The 22707-nt window shown below is 38.2% G+C and overlaps 1 protein-coding gene across 1 annotated transcript in view; it reads left to right on the top strand.

The window, feature by feature from the left end:
• MARCHF6 (membrane associated ring-CH-type finger 6) overlaps positions 1–22707 on the top strand; it is an 82888-nt gene that overhangs the window by 3124 nt on the left and 57057 nt on the right. Inside the window, exons 2-3 of the mRNA XM_021675374.2 lie at positions 18792–18888; positions 19730–19803. Of these exons, the coding sequence (XP_021531049.1) occupies positions 18792–18888; positions 19730–19803 (171 nt within the window). The remainder of the gene's footprint in view (positions 1–18791; positions 18889–19729; positions 19804–22707) is intronic.

The following is a 22707-nucleotide window of genomic DNA, read 5'->3' on the forward strand; positions in this document are numbered from 1 at the left end:
CGTTTCATAGTAATTGTTCGCTAGATTTTAAAGATCTCTAAAGTGTCTTCAGTATTAAATTAATTTTTGTAAAATCAACAAATTTTTAATCCATTCTCATAATACAGGATGGATGAATCATTCTTACTGTAGATATGTTATTTGTGTGAGTGCAGATGTGTTAATGTCAACTGCTATCCATCCTCACATTTTTCAGCTTCAGAGTTGGAGACCTTAGACATTTGCCCTCCTCATTTTATGGGTTTAGGAGTCTGATTCTGCAATGCACTGAAATTTCTCAGTTTCAGAGAAAAATCTACCCTTTGCTCAAGGATATGCTTTCTTTTCTTTTCATTTCCTTTTTTTTTTTTAAAAGGAAAAGCAGTACAATGTTAAGATGTTGCAAGTGTTGATGTGAAGTTCTCAAAGATAATATTAAACATTTTGCCATAGAATGCTCACATTTCAGCTCAGGGATACAATGCTGAGGTTTTTTTTTTGTTGTTTTTTTTTTCCATTTTGCTAAATTACTAGTTATATTAGCAGAACATAATACAAAGTGTTGGTAATTTTTTTACAGGTATCAAAGCAGTTGTCCTTTATGGTTTATGGAACCTACTCATTTGAAAGGTGTGATGCTAAAGTTTTGTGGTTGATCATGTTCTATATGCACTTTGGCAAAACGTGAGGTAACTTAGATTTGGAAGAAATGAGTTAAAAGGATAGAAAATTGTCAGAATTAGACAGCTAGTTACTCTCTTTCTAGAACTACATGGTCTTTCTTCTTTGTTTCTAGACATGTCTGCTGTATGTTTCTTACCACACATCACCTTTCACTGCTTTGGCATGCTTGTGACCAAGTATAGGTGCATTTATTTGTTAAATGTTTATTGAACACTGTTATGAGCCAGGCACTATTTTATGTTATGCATTTGGGCTAGTCAGGGAACAAAATAGAGAAAATCCTTTCTTTCACAGAGCTTACATTGTAGTTATTAGCTTAAGACAAAATAAACATGTAATAAATTATATGGCGTAACTAAAAGGTTATAAACGCCATGGAGAACAGTGAATTGGGAGGGAATAAGAAGTGCCAGGATGTGAGAGCAGAGGTTGCCGGTTTTTTGTTGTTGTTGTTGTTGTGTTTTGAGACAGAGTCTTGCTCTGTCACCCAGGCTGGAGTGCAGTGGTGCAATCTCGGCTCAGGAGGGTTGCAGTTTTAAATATAGCAGTAAAGGAAGGCCTTACTGAGAAGGAGCAAAGGAGAAGGAGTTAGCCATGCAGATAGTCTGAGCAGAGATTTCCAGGCAAAGGGAATATAGCCTACGTGAAGTCTCTAAGATGGGAGCATGCCTAGAGTGTTCAAGAAATAACCAGGAGAGCAGTGTAGCTGTAATGGAGTAAAAGACTTGGGAGAAGAGTAAGTCTAATATGAGGTCAGAGAGATCATGGAGCCAATGGGGAGTGAGCATGTAGGACTTCGTTGACTTTTACTTTAGTCAGATAAGGAGCCGTGGGAGGGTTTTGAGCTGAGGTGAGACATAAATTGTCTTGATATGCAGCCAGCCTTCTGTATCTGTGGGTTCCACATCTGTGGATTCATCCAATGTCAGATGGAAAATACTTGGAAAAAATAGATGGTTGCATTTGTAGTGAACATGTACAGACTTTTAAAAATCATTATTCCTATAACAATATAGTATGATGACTACATAACATTTATGTTGATTTAAAGTACAGTTGACTCTTGAACAACATGGGTTTGAACTGCATGGGTTCACTTACACATGGATTTTTTTCTTCAATAAATATATTGGAAAAAATTTTGGAGATTTGCAACAATTTGAAAAAACTTGCAGATGAACTGTATAGTCATAGAAATAGTGAAAAAGTTAAAAAGTTATGTCATTAATGCATAAAATATATGTAGATACTAGTGTATTTTACTCACTGTCATAAAATATATACAAATCTGTCATGAAATGTTAATATCTTTCAAAATGTATACACACAAAAATGTAATGGAGACTGTACAAGGCACCATTCACAGTTGAGAGATGTAAACAAATTTAAAGATACAATATTAAATCATAACTGCATGAAATTAACTGAAATGCTTACTATACTACTATAATAATTTTGTGGCCACCTTCCATTGCTGCTTTTGTGAGTTCAAGTGTTGGGAGTATCCTGTCCACTTAAAACAACTTGTGAAGCTAATCACCTCTGCATGAGCAGTTCAACTCTCCAGTAAATTGCGTGTAGTAAAAGGTATCTCTCTGGATTCTCGTGTATTTTTCATTGTGTTTAGTGCAGTACCTTAAACCTTGAATAACATGATTGGATCCATATGAGGTGCCACTAGTGATGCTGGAGGTTCTCCAGGAAGCTCAGAAAAGGCATGACATTATGAGAAAAAGTAGAATTGCTTCATATGAGCCATAGATTGAGGTTTGTTGCTTGGTTGCCGGCCATTTCAGAATGATTTATCTTGTAAACAGATAGATATCAGTAAATACGGTATAGTGCTGTAAATGTATTTTCTCTTCCTTCTGATTTTAATTTTTTTCTCTAGCTTTGTTGTAAGAATAAAGTATATAGAATACAGTATATAACACATGTTACAATATATATTGTAAGAATACAGCATATAATACAGTATACAATATATATAGTACAGTTTATGCGTTCATGGCATAATTTTTTCTTTTTTCTTTTTTTGCTCTTTCTAGGCTACACAGATCATCTGCAAGTTTTTTTTAAATTGTTGTGAATTTCCAAAAAATTTTCCAATATATTGATTGAAAAAAAAAATCCACGTGTAAGTGGACCCATGCAGTTCAAACTGAGGTGTTCACAGATCTACTGTACTTTAAATCATCTCTAGAGAACTAATAATACCTAGTGTAACATAAGACTATTTATGTTGTATTATGCTATGGTAAGGCCTCTGGTCAGAAGTAGGCCATTAGTAGAGTAGTTTTGGGGGAGTCAAAAGTTGTATGTGGACTTTTCTTTTTTTGAGACAAAGTTTTGCTCTTTTTATCCAGGCTACAGTGCAGTGGCATGATCTCAGCTCATTGCAACCTCTGTCTCCCAGGTTCAAGCAATTCTCCTGCCTCGGCTTCCTGAGTAGCTGAGATTACAGGCATGTACTACCATGCCTGGCTAATTTTGTATTTTAAGTAGAGACGGGATTTTACCATGTTGGCCATAGTTGTTTTTTAACTCCTGACCTTAGGCGATCCATCTGCCTCAGCCTCCCAAAGTGCTGGGATTATAGGTGTGAGTCACCACGCCCGGGCTGTATGTGGATTTTTGATTGTGCGGGAGGTCAGTGCCCCTAACCCTTGTTCACGGGTCACCTGTATATGGAAGGATGTGCGTAGGTTACTTGAAAATGTGCTGTTTTACATAAGATACTTGAGCATCTGTGGATTTTGGTATCTGTGGAGTTCCTGAAGCCAATCCCCCAGGGTTACTGAGTTTATCTCTTTTTCTGGTTGTTTAAGACAAGTTTCTGTTTGTCTTAAACTCTAATTTCTGGAAGTTAGGCTCTCACTGGCCCATTTTGGGTCAGTGGACTACCCTCTTGATCCAGGTAGCTGGATGATGGTGGGAAAGGTAATGTAAGAATAAGAATCATGACTGGCTGTGTCCATTTTGATCTGAGAAGACAGTCCAAAAGAGATCTGCTACATTACTGAATTAGAATACTTTTTAGACTGAAGTCCTGTGAGTGATTATTGCTGGGCTATCCTCTTCCAGACACCTACTTCCCATTTCTTCTAGGCCAGGCTTACTTTAGTGGGTTTTACTTCTGTCCTCTAAGGATATGAATGTCAATTATTTTTAGTATATTGTAGGTAGAACAGAAAAAGTTCTTAAAAAGTGAATAGGAAGTAACACCCACAAGGGAAAACTTACTAATTCAGGCTATATTTTAGAATACTATTGCAGTAGACTAGATAAGATCTGGGAGTTTACATTAAGGTAGAGGGAATGGAAAGAATAGAAAAGAAGAAATAGACCAAGGTAGAATTAATAGAACATAGTAATTATTGAAGAGGTAATATAGGGAGGAGGAGTTAAAAATGATTGATTTTTAGATTTTTTCAAATGGGAATGGAAAGAGATAAGTAGTTCAGTTTTGGACATTGTTTAAGTTTGCAGGGGCTGCTGTAACAAAGTACTACAGACTGAGTGCTTAAGAGATTTATTTTTTCAACTTTTGGAGGCTAGAAGTTTGAGATCAAGGTGTTGGCAGCCCTGGTTTCTTCTGAGGCCTCTCTCCTTGGCTCGTAGATGATTGTCTTCTGTGTCTTCCTGTAGTCTTCTCTCTGTATGTCTTCATGTAGTTTTCCCTCTCTTTCCTAATATCTTCTTTTAAGGATGCTAGTCATACTGGATTAGGGCCCACTCTGAGGACCCCATTTTTACTTAATTACCTCTTTAAAGACTGTCTCCAAATACAGTCACATTATGTATATGGTAGGTTAGGGCTTCAACACATGAATTACATGGGGAGGGGGAACACAATTCAGCCCATGATAGACATGAATTCTTGAAGACTTGGAAGACTGAAGCATTCCCTGTACACTTATTTCTTACAACAACTTCATTATAATATCCTTTGTACTTTCTTGTCTCTCTTCTTCTCTTCTGTCACCTTAGTGTATTTTGTAAAGATGGAATCAGGTAATAAAGTATAATTTACACACAAATTTACTTTTTCTAGGGTGCAGTTCTGTTATAACACTTTTGAAATAGAATATTTGGAGATTCCATGTCTTATTTGATTACTTGCCCATTTACGAAATATTGGGTACATATCTACTCTGTATTTAGGACTTGTGCCAATGATGTTTTCTGCATATTTCATTTCTTCCATTCCAAGTCATTGAAAGTGCCAAGAGTCATTTCTATTGAATGGAACAGTTCGAAGACCACTGACGGAGAATAGTGCTTTTCAAAGCTTTGTCCCAGGACCCCTTTACACTCTTAAAATTGAGGACCCAAAATACTTTTGTTTATGTGGGTTTTATATATATAAAGGTAAACATATTTACCATATTAGAAATGAAAAATGAACAAAAATAATTTAGAATATTTAAAAATAATAAATTCAATATATGTTAATAAAATAACTTTTTCTGGATTATCATAAGACAACTGAATTCTCATCTCTGCCTTTCCAGTCACTTTGTTATGTTTTGGTTAGTGTATATAAAACTTTGGCTTCGCACAGATATATACCTTGAAAAGGGATGAATATTTTCAGGTTTGTGTGTTCTTTGATATTATGTCAAAACTTGACAAGTGGTGGTTTCTTAATGTCATATCTGAAAACATGTCAGTCACCTTAAAAAATTAAATTAACTGTTAAATTAAAGTCCATTGGTTTGATAGTGTAGAGAGTCCAGAAATAGATCCATGCATACATAGACAGTTGATTTTGGACAGAAGTGCAAAAGTAATCCCATAAAATATAAAGGATAGGTATAGTTTTTCAACAAATGATACTGAATAGCTATAGGCAAAAAAAAAAAAAAAAAAAAAGTGGGAGATGTTAGACCTCAATGAAAAATTCTTTGTAATCTTGTGTTAGACCAAGATTTCTTAGGTATGACTCCAAAAGCATGATTCATAAAAAAAAGTGGATAAATTGGATGGCATCAAAATTCAGAATTTCTTTCAAAATTAGACACTGTTAACAGAATGAAGACAGGCTACAGAAAATGTGTCTTATAAGGAACTTAGAGTATTTTAAAAAAACTCTCAGTAATAAGAAAACAAATAACTCAGTTTTTAAAATGGCCTACATATTTGCATAGACACTTCACTAAAAATATATGTACATGGTTGTTAAGCACATGAAAAGATGCTAAGCGTCATTAGTCAAAACCATAATGAGATACCACTTCATACCCACCAGGATGGCCATAATAAAAAGGAACAGATAAGTGTTGGTGAGCATTGTAGAAAAATTGGAAGCTTCATTTGTTACCGGTAGGAATGTAAGATAGTGTGACTGATTTTGGTAATTCCTCAAAAAGATGAACTGAGTAAATATGTGACCCAGAAATTTCATTTCTAGGTATATACTCAAGAGAATTCAAAATATATATTCACATAAAAACCTGTACATGAGTGTTCATAGCAGTATTATTTATAATAGCCAAATCAACTGATGAGTGGATAAATGCGATCTGTCCTTAAAATGGAATATTACTCAGCAATACAAAGGAATGAAATACTGATGAATGGTACAACTTGGATGAATCTCATAAACGTTAGGGTAAGTGAAAGAAGTCAGTCGGAAAAGAACATATTTTCTGTGATCCAATTTGTGTGAAATGTCTAGAATAGGCAAATCTATAGAAAGAGAGATTAGTGGTTGTCTGGAACTAGGGAGAGCTGATGGAGTGGGAAGTGTCCACTAAAAGTTACAAGTTTTCTTTTTTGGGTGATGATGATGCTCTAAAAGATTATGATGATAGTTGCATAACTGTAAATATACTCAAAACAATGGAACTGCATTCTTAAAATTGGTGAACTTTATGACGTAAGTTATATCTCAGTAAAATCATTAACAAAACTACAGTGAGATATCATTACATACCTACCTATTAGGGTGGCTAAAATGATAATATAATGACTGACCATACCAAGTATTGGTAAGGATGTAGAGCAGTTGAAATTTTCATATGCTGCTGGTGGGAATGTAAAGTGGTACACCACTTCTTCTGGGGAGCAGAAAACCACCTTCCAGGGTACAGGTGAGCCAAGGTTGATGGGCAGGTATGCAGAAGGAGTTGGAATATCATTGTGTGTACCTGTACAAGTCCTGGAGTGTGCTGGATCCTCGTCACTAGGGCCGTATGAAGGTGGTCATTAAAACAAAACTACTGACAGTGTAACAGGAGCTAGAAAACACCCCTTTCTTCTTAGATATCCCTCCACCTTAGATACCCTCCAGCACTCTACACTGACAAAGTTTAACTGCCCCCCCCCCCAAAAAAAAAACCAGCTTAGCGTCCCTATCACTGAACTGGGACTGAAAGGGAGGAGAATTTGGAGTTGAGAGGGGATACATGGATAACTAGCTCATTACTGTTGAAATTTTTGGAATCATTGCCTGTGCTGCTGAGCTTGGTGTTGCCCACTGCTGCTGGCAGAATCACCATCATTACTTCTATATCTGTTGGCAGGAGTCTGCGGTGCCTGCCATTAGCTGCAACTGCTGGTTTTTAGAACCAGAAGTAGAAAATGATTTCGCTGTTTCCCTGCGGCTGTCTTTTTTTTTTGAGATGGAGTTTCACTCTTGTCACCCAGTCTGGAGTGCAGTGTTGCTATCTTGGCTCATTGCAACCTCTGCCTCCCAGTTTCAAGCAATTCTCCTGTCTCAGCCCTCCGAGTGGCTGGGATTACAGGTGCATGCCACCACGCCTGGCTAATTTTGTATTTTTAGTAGAGATGGGGTTCACCATACTGGCCAGTCTGGTCTCGAACTCCTGACCTCGGGTGATTCACCCATCTTGACCTGCCAAAGTGCTGAGATTACAGGTGTGAGCCGCTGTGCCCAGCCTCCCTGCTGCTTCTGATCTCATCGAAGTGCTTCTCATTGGCAAGACTAACTCGAGCCTAGTTAGCAAGGAGGCCAGAAAGTACAGTTTTCAGTTTTTCAGGACCAACAGTACAGGTAAATTATTTATTTATTTATTTTTTAATTTTGAAAAATTTATTTATTATACTTTAAGTTCTGGTGTACATGTGCAGAATATGCAGGTTTGTTACATAGGTATGCATGTGCCATGGTGGTTTGCTGTATCCACCACCCCATCATCTGCATTAGGTATTTCTCCTGATGCTATTCTTCCCCAATTTCCTGACACCCTGCTATCCCTCCCCTAGCCCCCCACCCCGTGTCAGGCCCCGTTGTGAGATGTTCCCCTCCGTGTGTCCATGTGTTTGCATTGTTCAACACCCACTTATGAGTGAGAACATGTGGCGTTTGGTTTTCTGTTCTTGTGTCAGTTTCCTGAGAATGATGGTTTCCAGATTCATCCATGTCCCTACAAAGGACATGAACTCATCCTTTTTTATGGCTGCATAGTATTCCGTGGTGTATATATGCCACATTTTCTTTATCCAGTCTGTCATTGATGTGCATTTGGGTTGGTTCCAAGTCTTTGCTATTGTGAACAGTGCTGCAATAAACATACGTGTGCATGTGTCTTTATAATAGAATGATTTTCAATCCTTTGGGTATATTAGCTATTTCTCCTAATGCTTTCCCTCCCCAGTCCCACCTTAATAATCCCAGTAATGGGATTGCTGGGTCAAATGGTATTTCTATTTCTAGATCCTTGAGGAATTGCCACACTGTCTTCCACAATGGTTGAACTAATTTACACTCCCACCAACAGTGTAAAAGCCTTCCTATTTCTCCGTGTCCTCTCCAGCATCTGTTGTCTCATGATTTTTTAATGACCACCATTCTAACTGGAATGAGATGGCATCTTAATGTGGTTTTGTTTGCATTTCTGTAATGACCAGTGATGATGAGCTTGTTTTCATATGTTTGTTGGCTATAAAGATGTCTTCTTTTGAAAAAGAAAAAGAAAAACAAAAACAAAAAGATGTCTTTTGAAAAGTATCTGTTTATATCCTTTGCCTACTTTTTGATGTTTTTATTTTTTTGTAAATTTGATTAAGTTCTTTGTAGATTCTGGATATTAGCCCTTTGTCAGATGGGTAGATTGCAAAAATTTTTTCCCATTCTGTTGGTTACCGGTTCACTCTAATGATTGTTTCTTTTGCTGTGCAAAAGCTCTGGAGTTTACTTAGATCCCATTTGTCTATTTTGGCTTTTGTTGTCATTGCTTTTGGTGTTTTAGTCATGAAGCCCTTACCCATGCCTATGTCCTGAATAGTATTGTCTAGGTTTTCTTCTAGGGTTTTTATGGTGCTAGGTCTTATGTTTAAATCTTTAATCATCTGGAGTTAATTTTTATATAAGGTGTAAGGTATAAGGTGTAAGGAAGGGATACAGTTTCAGCTTTTTTTTTTTTGAGACAGAGTTTCGCTCTTGTTACCCAGGCTGGAGTGCAGTGGCGCAATCTGGGCTCACCACAGCCTCCGCCTCCTGGGTTCAGGCAGTTCTCCTGCCTCAGCCTCCTGAGTAGCTGGGATTACAGGCACGCGCCACCATGCCCAGCTAATTTTTTGTATTTTTAGTAGAGGCGGGGTTTCACCATGTTGTCCAGGATGGTCTTGATCTCTTGACCTCGTGATCCACCCGCCTCGGCCTCCCAAAGTGCTGGGACAGTTTCAGCTTTCTGCATATGGCTAGCCAGTTTTCCCAACACCATTTATCAAATAGGGAGTCCTTTCCCCATTGCTTGTTTTTGTCAGATATCAGATGGTTGTAGATGTGTGACATTATTTCTGAGACCTCTGTTCTGTTCCATTGGTCTGTATCTCTGTTTTGGTACCAGTACCATGCTGTTTTGATTACTATAGTCTTGTAGTATAGTTTGAAGTGAGCACAATCAGGTGAATTTTTTTTTTTTTAGGAGATGCTAATGGGAAACTTTATTAGATAAGCCTTTAAAAGAAACGTGTCAATTTTTAAGTTTTAAATATATGCTATTTTTACACAAAATAAAACTACTGTAATCCAAGTTTAGAAGCAAAGAATAGCCTTACATTGCTAAATTATATATATATGTACACACACACACACACACACACACACACACACATATTTAGCAGAATATGGTAAGAGTCTCATATAAAAGACAAATATTTGAGGAATAAATTATATTCTCTAGATATAGGCTAACAGAAGCAGTTTAAAATTTTATAATTCCTTTTTGCCTGCCTGCATACTAATTATCTAATTTAATACACAAGAACAGAAAGCCAGACACTGCCTGTTCTCACTCATAGGTGGGTGTTGAACAACGAGAACATGTGGACTCAGGGAGAGGAGCATCACACACTGGGGGCAGTTGAGGGGGGTAGGGGAGTGACAGCGGGGGGTGGGAAGGGAGGGGAGGGTGGAGAGGGATAACATGGGGAGAAATGCCAGATATAGTATGCACCTAAAGTAAATAAATTAATTTTAAAAAATACAAAATAGCCGGACATGGTGGTGCCTGCCTATAATCTCAGCTACTCAGGAGACTGAGGCAGGAGAATTGCTTGAACCTGGGAGGTGGAGGTTGTAGTGAGCTGAGATCGTGCCACTGCACTCTAGCCTGGGCAACAGATCCAGAGTCTGTCAAAAAAAAAAAAAAAGGCAGTTATTTTTGAGATGGGGTCTTGCTACATAACCCCGGCAGGTGAGTTTTTAATATAGTAACGATAGTAATCTGGTGAGCTAAAATAAACTTTGGGGTACATAGAGAATTGGCATTTTTAAACTGTGTTTGCAAGACCTAATTCCCAAACCCACATATTTTGTTTATAGGTATACTTTCACCATCAAAAAGGAAAGTTTTTGTAAAATTTGAGCAGCTAAACATTTTTTTTCTGCCTGTAATTGTAAAAGTAGCAATGAAACACTAGATGTTTGGGGATGAGGAAGGAAGAATAATTACCCATGTTCTCATCTAACCAATTATAGTGGCTGTCATTTTTTACATTTTCTCCTTTAGGCTATGGTCTTTTTACCTGGTTGGAAGTAAAGAGTGTGGTCATTTTAAAATGTTATATCTTTTTCCATATTACCAGATAGTTACGTATTTTTTATTTGTTTGTTTGTTTTTTGAGATTGAGTTTTGCTCTGTTGTCCAAGCTGGAATGCAGTGGTGCAATCTCAGCTCACTGCAACCTATGCCTCCTGGGTTCAAATGATTCTTGTGCCTCAGCCTCCTGAGTAGCTGGGATTACAGGTGCGTGCCACCACGCCCAGCTCATTTTTGTATTTTGGTAGAGACAGGATTTTGCCATGTTGGCCAGGCTGGTTTCAAACTCCTGGACTCAAGTGATCCATTTAGTCTGTAAATTTAAGACTGTTGTACAAAGTAAAGTCTGCTAGTAATAATAATCCTTTGTATATTAAATTATTACCAGTTTGTCACTAGAAGAGAAGTGGAGAGATTTTGAAGTCTTACATCAAAGAACTTTCAAGATAGATAATAACTTAAGAGTTATAACATGTACCCCAAAACTTAGAGTTTTATTTTTTTCCTCATACTAGGCACTTAGGATAAATTGTTGAACTGTAGTGTTGGCTAGAAAAACTGATAGAATGGGCTGACTTCCACAGTAGGTTCCAATTTGATAACCTTCTCTCATTGGTTGTTGTTTTCTTTCTTTCTCATCTCCTGGGCTATCTCCGTAAGAATTTGAAAGATTACTAAGGATTTGAAGTTTTTTATTAAAAAAGAAAACCCACTTATTTATTGAGCCAAGCTCTATACCGGAATCTTTAAAAGGTATGCTTGTGTAAAGATACTTAGGTATCCAAATACTGCAACAAAAATTGCCGCAGTATTAAATAGAATAAATTTCCCTTTGAAAACCAGGAAAAGCTTTACCATATTGTTTATAAGTAGGTTTGCATTCATAACAAGCAAGTTGCATTGACTTTACTTTGGCCTAAGCAAGATTTGTAATTACTGCACATGAGTCTGATGGGAGCCTCAATCTGCCACAGAACCTACTTCATGATTTAATTTTTTTGTAAAGGACTTCAAGCTGAGCCTTTTCTAGACTTCACTCTTTTTGTAGCCTTAGCCTTATTACTCTGTTGAGGTTTTGGGTGGTGGGATTGGAATTAGTATACAAAACAGGCTATTTTTTTTTGATTTTGTATGTTTGTAATAGTCGTACTTGCTTCATGTTTTTGCAAAGCTGCTAAGATTCTGTATAACATAGGATCAGCTAAGTTATGTCATAGTCACAACTACCCTAAACCTCAGGAGCTTAAAGCATCAAAAGGTTAATCACTTCTTGGCCAGGTACATTGGCTCATGCCTGTAATTCTTGCAGTTTGGGAGGCCAATGAATGAGGATTGCTTGAGCCCTTCAGGACCAGCCTGGGCAACATAGTGATAGTGAGTCCCTGTCTCTATGAAAAATAAAAATTTAGCTGGGCATGGTGGTGTGCATGTGCAGTCCCAGCTTGGAGGCTGAGGCAGGAGGATCACTTGAGCCCAGGAATTTTTTGTTTGTTTTTGAAACAGAGTCTTGCTCTGTTGCCCAGGCTTGAGTGCAGTGGCGCCATCTCGGCTTGCTGCAACCTCCGCCTCCCAGGTGCAAGCGATTTTCCTGCCATAGCCTTTTTATTTATTTATTTATTTTTTTGGGAGACAGTGCCTTGCTTATCATGCAGTCTGGAGTGCAGTGGTGCCATCATAAGCTCACTGCAACCTCAAGCTCCTGGGCCCAAGCAATCTTCTGCCTTATTCTCCTGACCAGGACTACAAGCAAGTGCCATCATACCCTGCTAGTTTTTAAATTTTTGTAGATACGGGGGCCTCCCTGTGTTGCCCAGGCTGGTCTCAAGCTCTTGGGCTGAAATGATCCTCTTTCCTCAGCCTCCCAAAATGTTGGGATTACAAGTGTGAGCTGCCATGCCTGGCCTTACTGTGATTTTTATTAAAAACTTTCGTGGTAAAGTATATGTAATAAAATTTACTATTTTAACTATGTTTAAGTATATATTTCAGTGGCATTGAGTACATCTTGTTGTACAGCTGTCGCTATCTTCTTGTGATTTAAATTTGCATTTCCTGAATGACTTGAACATTAAAAATTTTTTATTCCTCTTTTGGTGAGTGTGTTTAGATTTTTTGCTGATTTTTTTTTTTAAACCATTTTCTCTCTCTCTCTCTGTTTTTTTAACCTAGCCCAGCACAAAGCTGGTTTGTTTTTTAATTTTCTTATTGTTGAGACCTTAATTGGTAAGCTGGACAAAGAACTTGAACAGATAATTCATAAAGAAAGAGAACTTGGTAAACTGTGGAAATGTTCAGGTTGGCAGTAATAAAACTACTTTTTAACTAGCTGCTATACTACCTGGTTATTTTTTATCTTTATATTTCAGTAATAGATGTTTTACTAGAGGGAGCAGTCTACTGTGCAAATGGGTGAATATGATAAAGTTGGAGGAGCAGATAAATAGAATATTGACATTATGAAAAAATAAAACATTCAAGATAACCTCATTGCTTGATGAAGGTAGTTGGGGGTAAGAAGTATGATAAGGTCAAAAGGAGAGTACTCTTGGAATTGGGAGCTAATTTTTAATCCTCATTTGCCGCTTGCTTCATAATTACTTGGTTCTCAGTAACTGAAATAGAATTAGCTATTCTGAGATTTTCAGCCAGTGTTCTGAAAGAGTGACAATTCAGTAATATCCTAGATCTCTTGCATACTGCCTTCTCCTTAATCGTGTATGGCCTTAGATACGTTACATTACCCTGCCCCTTTCAACCTCAATTTCCTGAACTGTGAGATTGGTATTGTGAGGATTAAATGATGGAATACATTCAGAGTGCTTAGAACTGTGTGTAGAAATGGTGTAGGTGTATTAGTCTGTTTTCATGCTGCCGATAAAGACATACCCAAGACTGGGCAATTTACAAAAGAAAGAGATTTATAATGGACTTAACAGTTCCACATGGCTGGGGAAGCCTCACAATCCTGGTGGAAGGCAAGGAGGAGCAAGTCACTTCTTACATGGATGGCAGCAGGCAAAAAGAGAGAGCTTGTGCAGGGGAACTCCTCTTTTTAAAACTATCAGATCTCGTGAGACTTAGTCACTATCATAAGAAAAGCACTAAAGACTTGCTACCATGATTCAGTTACCTCCCACTGAGTCCCTTCCACAACACGTGGGAATTCAAGATGATTTTTGGGTGGGGACACAGCTAAACCATATCAGTAGGTAATTAAATAAAAGGTAGTTCTTAACTAATGTCAAAGTAATAAATGAATGTTGTGCTTTTTTATACTTCTTTTTTCTTTTAGGCAGTGGCTAGTCTTTTAAAATGCCTTCTTTAAAGTTTCTAGAACGTAATGTCAAATAGAAATTAGAAGACATGAAAGTAGATGCAGGCTGGCATCTATAATCCTAGCTATTCAGGAGGTTGAGACAGGGTGATTGCTTAAGGCGAGGAGTTTGAGACCAGCTTGGGCAACATAGTGAGACTCCATCTCTTAAAAAAGCTGAATGTAGTGGTGTGCTCCCATAATGCCCACTCCCCACAAAGATTTCAAAATGGTAGTTTTTATTGTTGCCAATGTGTGTAGGCCAAAAAAAAAAAAAAAAAAAAAAGAGAGAGAGAGAGACATATGGACATGCAAGATGAAATGCCAGTTAATTACTTAAAATTAATTTTGAGAACACAAAAACACTGTTTTGGATTTTGATGTTTTCTGCTGTATAATGGAGCAGAAATTTTTCTTTTTCTTCGTTTTTCTTCTAAGATCCAATTGAGGGGGAGAAAACCCACAGCATCTTAAAGATCTTTATTCTTTTATCATGTCTGTGCACTATTGTTAGTGAGTATAATGCTTTATGAAATGTGATCATTTTGGTGGTTTTATAAAATATGTTTTGACTTAAATGTGTATAGCAGTAGTGATCATTAATTCATTCATTAGAATTTTTTGTACTTAATTATACAATAGACTCTGTGGAAATAGATACAAGAGAGATTTTAAAGAATTGTTCATACTGGTTGGAAATAATGATATGTTAGAATTCCCTTTAGGATTATTTTTTTCCCCACTTGAGACCTAGCCTGTCATTGTTTTCATGTAATCAAAACCACTTAAAGTAACAAATGGATTAATGCACTTGTTCTTCCTCTTGAACTCCTTAAAGAACAATTTTGAAAGTATTTATTAATTTGCTTTAAAATAACAACACGCATTATGTATTAATATAAATACTATTTTTCATGAAAATAATACTCCAGACCCCCCAGAATTGATGAGGAAAGAGTGGATTTGTTTTATATTTGCAGATCTGTTTAATATCTACTTTAATGAGAAGCAGCTGGGTCTTTTCATCTCTAGCTGCATTCATTCTATTGTCTTATATAGCCTCTAGAAAAACCACTGCAAACTGGCAAGACAATAAGTGAAAAAGAGGTCTTAGGGGATGGGCATGGTGGCTCACACCTGTAATCCCAGCGCTTTGGGAGCTGAGATGGGAGGATCACTTGAGACCAGGAGTTGGAGGTTACAGTGGTTTATGATGGTGTCACTGAATTACAGTCTGGGTGACACAGCAAGACCTTGTCTCTTAAAACAAACAAACAAACAACTTAGTGTTACTAGGGTAGTAGTTGTGTCCTTCCATTCTCTGAGTGAGAAACTTGGGATCCCAGTTCTCTCCTCTAGGCCAAACAGAGCCCCCTCGGGCTTAATTTTAGAGTTGTTGGGTTTGCTTAGTATCTTGTTTGTTGGTTTGTCATTCAGAAGGACAGGAGTCTTCTGAAAAATCAGTGTTCTAATTCATGTGTGTGTTTACATTCTCCTAAGTGGAGATCCATGTCTCTCTCCCCGCTCCACCTGTGCTGTTCCACCATTCACTAGCTGGCCATCCTCTTGGAGTGAGCAGTGCCTCCTGTGGGTGAGTGTGCCCTGGAATTTGCCACTGCTTTGTTTCCAGCTGCAGCTTTCTCAGGCTGTGCAGGACTAGGTTGCCTAGGTGACAGTGGTCTGTATCATGGAATGAACCCACCAAATGACCAATTGCTGTACCCACATGGATATCATGCCACCTGTTGTCCTTGCATCTCACAGGCAGCAGTGTACCAATAGGACTATCTTTGCCATATCCCAGGCCATATTCAATGGCCGACCAGTCATGATATTCCTGGAGGGCAGCGTCCCATAGGTGGGACACCCTTTGCCATGCTGTGGCTGCTATACCCTACTTCCTACTTATACAGCCATCTGAGTGTGGGCTAGGGAGCCCAGACCCTACACCTGGCACCTGTACATCCACACTTGCACCCACTCTCCCTGGTAGATCCTACAGTAGTAGCACATGCCAGTCTCAAAAGTTAATCCACAGGCGCTTAACTCCTCAGTGGTGTTGTGAATGGCTGGATCTGGGCTGGGTTCAGCTCCTACATAAATAACTGGTCATTGTAGAGCTGATCCACACCTGCGGCTTAGTGACTCTGGTGATTTTCAGTAACCTTGATCAGTCACATTCCCGCCCCCCGCCCCGCCATGGCCCTGTCACTCTTAGGTGGCAGTTGTAGTGCATACTGAGGTGACCACCATGACCAAGAATCTTAGTAATAGGGAAACTCAATTTGGTTCTGCAGAGAGAGCCTGATAAATTAATACCCTATCTAAGGAAGGTAGCTGGTGCACAAATTACCCACTCCTAATCCTGGAGGACAATGATGAAAACAATATAGGACTCTTTCAAGGCCTTGTAGTTGGAAAGAATCCACTTTAAGTCCTTTAAGGAGGATCTATGGCAGGGCAAGTCTGGTGCTGGTAGCCGCAGTAATCTCATTTTCAATGTGGTGTGATGACTTTGTGGCAGTTAAAATTCTTGTTCTGGCTGGGCATGGTGGCTCATGCAGGTAATTCCAGCACTTTGGGAGGCCGAGGTGGTCAGATCACTTGAGGTTGGGAGTTCAAGACCAGCCTGACCAACATGGAGAAATCCCATCTATACTAAAAATACAAAATTAGCTGTGTGTGGTGGCGCATGCCTGTAATCCTAGCTTTTTGGGAGGCTGTAGCAGGAGAATGGCTTGAACCCAGGAGTTGGAGGTTACGGTGAGCCGAGATGGCGCCACTGCACTCCAGCCTGGGCAACAGGAGTGAAACTCCACTGGGGAAAATAAAATAAAATAAAATAAAATAAAGCTTGTTTTTGGATCTTAGGATCTTGGGTGCTGCTGGGGTCTATTGCAATAAAGTCCATGCTCCTTGCCTTTTGATACCTTATGGGCTCTTCCCTGAGTTTCCCTGGAGATAAAGTGTGCACTAAAGAAAATTAGTGTTCAATGTAGCATGGGCTGCCTAGATACTGCTGGTAGGAATCATGGAATGGGAATGTGGTTTTATTTTGTGCCAGAACTTTGCGGAAGCTGATTAAACAGGGCAGTTGGGGCATTAGTATTGCACCACTAGGACTCAAATTCTGGGCTGTTAATAAGTCTGATCAGAGTGAAAGCTTTTGCCAAGGATTTTTTCATTAACCAAGGATGAAGGTGAAAGTGGGAAGTTTAAAGAGGTTCAGGCCCTGTGTAGTTACAAACATAAATGTGGTGATGTTGACCACTGCATTAATGCCCATGACCTACTGGCAGCTTCCAGGAAACCAGAGCCCTTTGGGTGTGGTAGGGGAAAGGTCTGTGTTCAAAGCTGGAACTGAAAGGCAGCAGCAGTAGAGAGCTTAATTTGGCTCAACATGAGCAACCTTACCTGCTTCCAGCACAGACCGGATTGACCCATCGATAGTTGTTCTGGGGGTGGAGGTGCATGGCTTTTCTACTTGATGAAGAGATTCTACTGGTAGTTAACCGATAACCAGGGAGACTAGCATGCTAACCAATTAGGTGAGTGTTGGGCATCCCCCAATTTAGACAAGTGGCATTCAGCCATCTGAGATTGAGCAGTTAGGCTCAGGATCACCCAACTGGTTAGCACACCAGTAGTCTCCTTGGTTATTGAATAACCAGACAGCTCTCTCCACCAGTGTAGAAAAGGCGTGCACCCCCACATGCAGAAGAGTAGCCACAGGCCTGTGTTGCTCTTAAATGCCTGGAACCATGCACCACACTGCTCTCAGCATGTGCTCACTGGAGTCCGATGGGTGCCAGAGACCTGTTAAATTCATTAGTGATGGGGATTGGGATTGTAGTAATTCTCCATTAAGGAAGAATTGCCTGTAAGAGAGCAGGCCAAAAGTGTGCATTAAGCTTCTGCCCATTGTCCCTCCCATTGGCCACTAGGGATTGGCGCTTGGCCCTGATGGATAGCTGAGAACAGTCTAAAATAAACGTTATAACTAGGGTTCCCTAAGTGGATCCACATAGGAGCTTTAGAGTGAGAGTGCGAAGGATCAGTTGCGGTTCTTCTGCCGTTGCGCTGCTTCGGGGCCACTCCGGGCAGGAAGACAGACAGATGTGCCCCTAGAGCCGCGCAGTGCTGGGTGAGAGGGGTGGGCTGCAGTCCTCGGACCCCTCAGCACTGGACTCCTATCTTTTGCTTAAGGTGGCCTCCGGCTCATCTCTCTGGCCTGGTGCCTTTTTGGTTTTGGAGCATCTCCTCCCCGACACCAACTCTTAAAAGAGAGTGATTGAGAGAGTGTGTGTGTGTTTCTGTCTACCTCACACTCTTGTGGGGTGAGGTGACATGAAAGACGTGTAGTCTAACTGCTGTTATTATGTTGAGTCCTCAAATGTGTTTTGTGGAGTTTAAGCTGTTAGGACTTTGAACTGTTAAATTGTTAAGACTGAAGTTTAAAACTGTTAGGATGCTAATGGTGACCTGATTTTACCTATTTCTGTTATTTGTTGTGGGAGAATACAGTTTTAAATAAAACCATGTGTTCCTGTTATTTTCAACTTTGATTTATTTAAAAGCTGTCATGCAAAGGGAACAGCTCATCTTTTAATATATTATTTAAGAAATTTTTTAGTTTTAAATATACACTTGAATAGCAACTTAATCACAACTTTCAGTTCTCCATGCTATTAATGTTTTGCCAAGTGATAGATTGCTTTAATGTGCAATATTTCGGTTTATGGTTATCTTTTTTTTTCTTAAAGTTATAACCAAAGGAAAATTCCATTTTCTTCTTTCATTGTCAGACATATGTAGAGTGTGTCGGTCGGAAGGAACACCTGAGAAACCGCTTTATCATCCTTGTGTATGTACTGGCAGTATTAAGTTTATCCATCAAGAATGGTAAGTCATACTTTTAGAAAATTGTGTAAGTCTGAGCTTCAGTTTTGTCCTGTATATGATAACAGGGATCATTTCGATGAAGTTTCTCTGTAATTATTATTGGATTGTCCTGATCACAGGAAACTAAAAAAGCTCTTTTTTTGGTAAAAATTCAAAAATTTGGAGAAGAAATTATCCAGTAATTCTTAATACCATGGCTGTTATTTTGGTGTATTGCCTTCCAGGTACACATGATTACCCTTTTGTTTATTTCTACCATGGAGAGCTTATTTTGTCCTCTAAAAGTGTTACGGTTTTCTAGTTTGGCTCGGCATAATAATAAGTTACATTTATGAAGTACTTTGTGCCAAGAACTGTTCTTAGTGTTTTATACATCTCAACTCATTTAATCCTTATAAGAAAACTGTGAAGTGTGGAGTATTGTTATGCAAATGAAACTGAAGCATAAGAAGGTTAGGTAACTTGTTCTGGGCCTCATAGCCAGCCAGTTAATGGCAGAACCAGGATTCAGACCTAGCTACCAGGCACCAGTATTATCAGACCAGGATTAGAACTGATGTTGATGTTTGGAGATTCTTTCATATTCATTTTGCTTTGAAGACATTAATTTTGATTAATTGACCTTTTTTAATGGTAGAAAAATGTGTCGCTTTTATCTCTAGCTGTTGTAGTTTTTATTCTTAGAAAGCAGTTACAAAAAGTTAAAAATATTCTAAATTTGAAATTTTTGAAACTATAAAAACTATGATATATAAATTTTTAATAAAAACAATGTTTTCAACAAAACTGTAGTGCTTCTTTGTTGTAAACACTGTACTTATGAATCTGTTTATAATTACAGCTTAGTTCAGTGGCTGAAACACAGTCGAAAAGAATACTGTGAATTATGCAAGCACAGATTTGCTTTTACACCAAGTAAGTTCTTAAGACATTTTCACTGCATTTTTTTGGTTATTATGGGTAGCATAAAGTTGTTTAATACGATCAGTTGACAGAGGAAGAGGGAATAAAAGTATTTAAGCAATTTTAAAGTAACTGTTTTCAGCTTGATTGCTAAATCAAATATTGCTATTTTATTTAGGAAAATATTTTTAAAAACTGTATGCTCCCTTTCAACACACACATATGTTTGAGATTTAATTTGTGGGGTGGGGTTTTTTGTCTTTAAATTTTTTTTTACTTTTAATTGTAGACAAGTTTGAACACATGCAAAAATCTAACAAGTCCACTTGTACCCATCACTTAGTTTCAACTCATGGCTTGTCTTGTTTTACATATGCTCTTGTTCTCTACCTTTTTATTCTTTTATTTTTTTCTCCATTCTTTTTTTTTTTTTGAGACAGAGTCTTGCTTTGTCTCCAGGTGCCCGGCTGGAGTACAGTGGTGCAATCTCAGCTCACTGCAATCTCTGCCTCCTGGGTTCAAGCAATTCTTCTGCCTCAGCCTCTCTAGTAGCTGGGACTACAGGCGCACGCCACCACGCCCAGCTAATTTTTGTATGTTTTAGAAGAGATGGGCTTTCACCATGTTGGCCAGGATGGTCTCGATCTCTTGACCTCGTGATCTGCCCGCCTCAGCCTCCCAAAGTGCTGGGATTACAGACGTGAGCCACCACACCTGGCCTTTTTTTCTCCATTCTTTTAAAAATAATTCTACCATTTATAATTTCATCTGTACATATTTCAGTATGTATCTCTAAAAGGTAAGGGTTCTTTTTAAAAAAGCATAACTAGAATACGATTATCCACCTAGAAAAATTCAATGATGCCTTGATTTCATCAGATATTCAGTTATCTTCAAATTTGGACTATGTTTTGAGTTAAACTTGTGTGGATTAGAATAATAGTCATAAAGACAAAGCTTTTTTTTTTTTAAATAATAAATTAAAAATAGAGAGGGATCTCACTATATTGCCAGGTTGATCTTGAACTCCTGACCTCAAGCAGTTCTCCTGTCACAGCCTCCCAAAGTGCTGGGATTACAGTCGTGAGCCACATTGCCTGGCCAAACAAAGTTTTAAAAAATTACCGTTTTTTTCATGAGACAAACTTTTTAAGGTCAATAATCATAAGCCTTCATAAAATATTTTGCAACCTTTAAGATTTTAACTATAATTCCTGTGGCTATTAATATTTAATATGGTTCATCTTAAATAAGTAGAGAATTGTGCTAGTAAATTATTAAAAATTTGAAGCATAATTTTTTATTCTGGAATCCCCTATATTGTCTTCCCTTACAAAGGATTTTTCATGTTTTAGTTGTGTGTGTGTGTGTGTGTGTATGTGTGTATGTGTGTGTGTTTTAAAGCATCTTGAGCTTCTCAATATAAATGCCATAAAGTAGTGACTTTATTTTTATTTGATGAGTATAAATGATTAAAGTTACTACATTTTCACTTTTGGAGCTGTATATTCATCATAAAAAAAGCCAGTTCTGTTATTTTGTAGTCATTCATTTTCTGTAGTACATAAAAGCTATACAGCTTGTCAAGGTTTATAGGAGACTAAGACTAAATAGTTGAATATCTTCATGAAGTTCTGTTGATAGGAATACTCACTTGGGTATTTAATAGTTATATTCTCTTTTATCTTTCTCAAAAAATCTATATTGTTACTGGTTTTAATGACTTGTTCTTGTATACTAGATATCCTATTGAAGTCAATGATCTGTGGGCATGTGTTATTAAAAGTTGCTATTTGTGGCTGAGCACGGTGGCTCACGCCTGTAATCCTAGCACTTTGGGAGGCCGAGGTGGGCGTATCACCTGAGGTCAGGAGTTTGAGACCAGCCTGGCCAATGTGGTGGAAACCCTGTCTCTACTAAAAATACAAAAATTAACCAGGCATGGTGGCGGGCACCTGTTACCCCAGCTACTTGGAAGATTGAGGCAGGAGAATCACTTAAACCTGGGAGGCAGAGGTTGTAGTGAGCCGAGATCACACCACTGCACTCCAGCCTGGGCAGCAGAGTGAGACTCTGTCCCAAAAAAAAAAAAAAAAACAAGTTGCCATTTGTTAATTGTTTATTTCTCAGTGTTCATAGGGGTGAACCATTCGTAATAGTGCTCTTATAAATTTTAGGTCATTGCTTTTAAAACCTGATATATCATAATTTTTTGTTTTGGCCTTATTGGAGAAAGAGGTGTTTGTTTTTCCTGGACGTTGCTGTATGTTTCCCATATGTTTTTTTTTTATATGTTCTTTCTGAGCTACCTGTAGTAGAGCTTTTTAATAATAAGTAATGGTTTTTTATTGAACCATTTTAAAAGGGAATCCTTCTAAAACGTGGGAGAATCTTTCTTTTTCTGAATGGTCCAGAATGATTCAGAAAAAAGAATGGTTTTTTCTCTCTTCCCACTACATTTTGCAGAGTAGTGGGAAGATCTGTATTTATCATTTGAAATTTTAGGTATTATGCTAACATTGGGAAAGTGGCTCACAAATGTCAGTGGGATGTTTGCTCCCACTTGAGATGATCTGCTGCAGACTGTTGTGCTTTTTGAGTGCTATCTAATGCTTATATTTGGAGGAGTTATTTTTTGATGGCATGTTGTCAGCTTCATCTTTTGCTCCTGCTTGCTTTACATATGTTTTATAGTTTGGGAAACCAGATGATTATATTGGTTGAATGTTAAAATACGTATAAATGGGCCTTATATGAGGTTCATGGCTATGAGCAAGGGATGTGAACATCTATTGAACAATTTTCCTGCTCAGAGCCTTTTGTTGATTTCCACATTTCAGATATGATTTGCCTCATGAATGACTTCTTGGGTAAATGTGATATTGTAACTATTTGGTTTATTTTTTTAAATAGGAA

The sequence above is a fragment of the Aotus nancymaae genome, unplaced genomic scaffold, assembly GCF_030222135.1.
Source record: "Aotus nancymaae isolate 86718 unplaced genomic scaffold, 86718_ANA_hifiasm-v0.15.2.pri h1tg000014l, whole genome shotgun sequence".
Lineage (NCBI taxonomy): Eukaryota > Metazoa > Chordata > Mammalia > Primates > Aotidae > Aotus > Aotus nancymaae.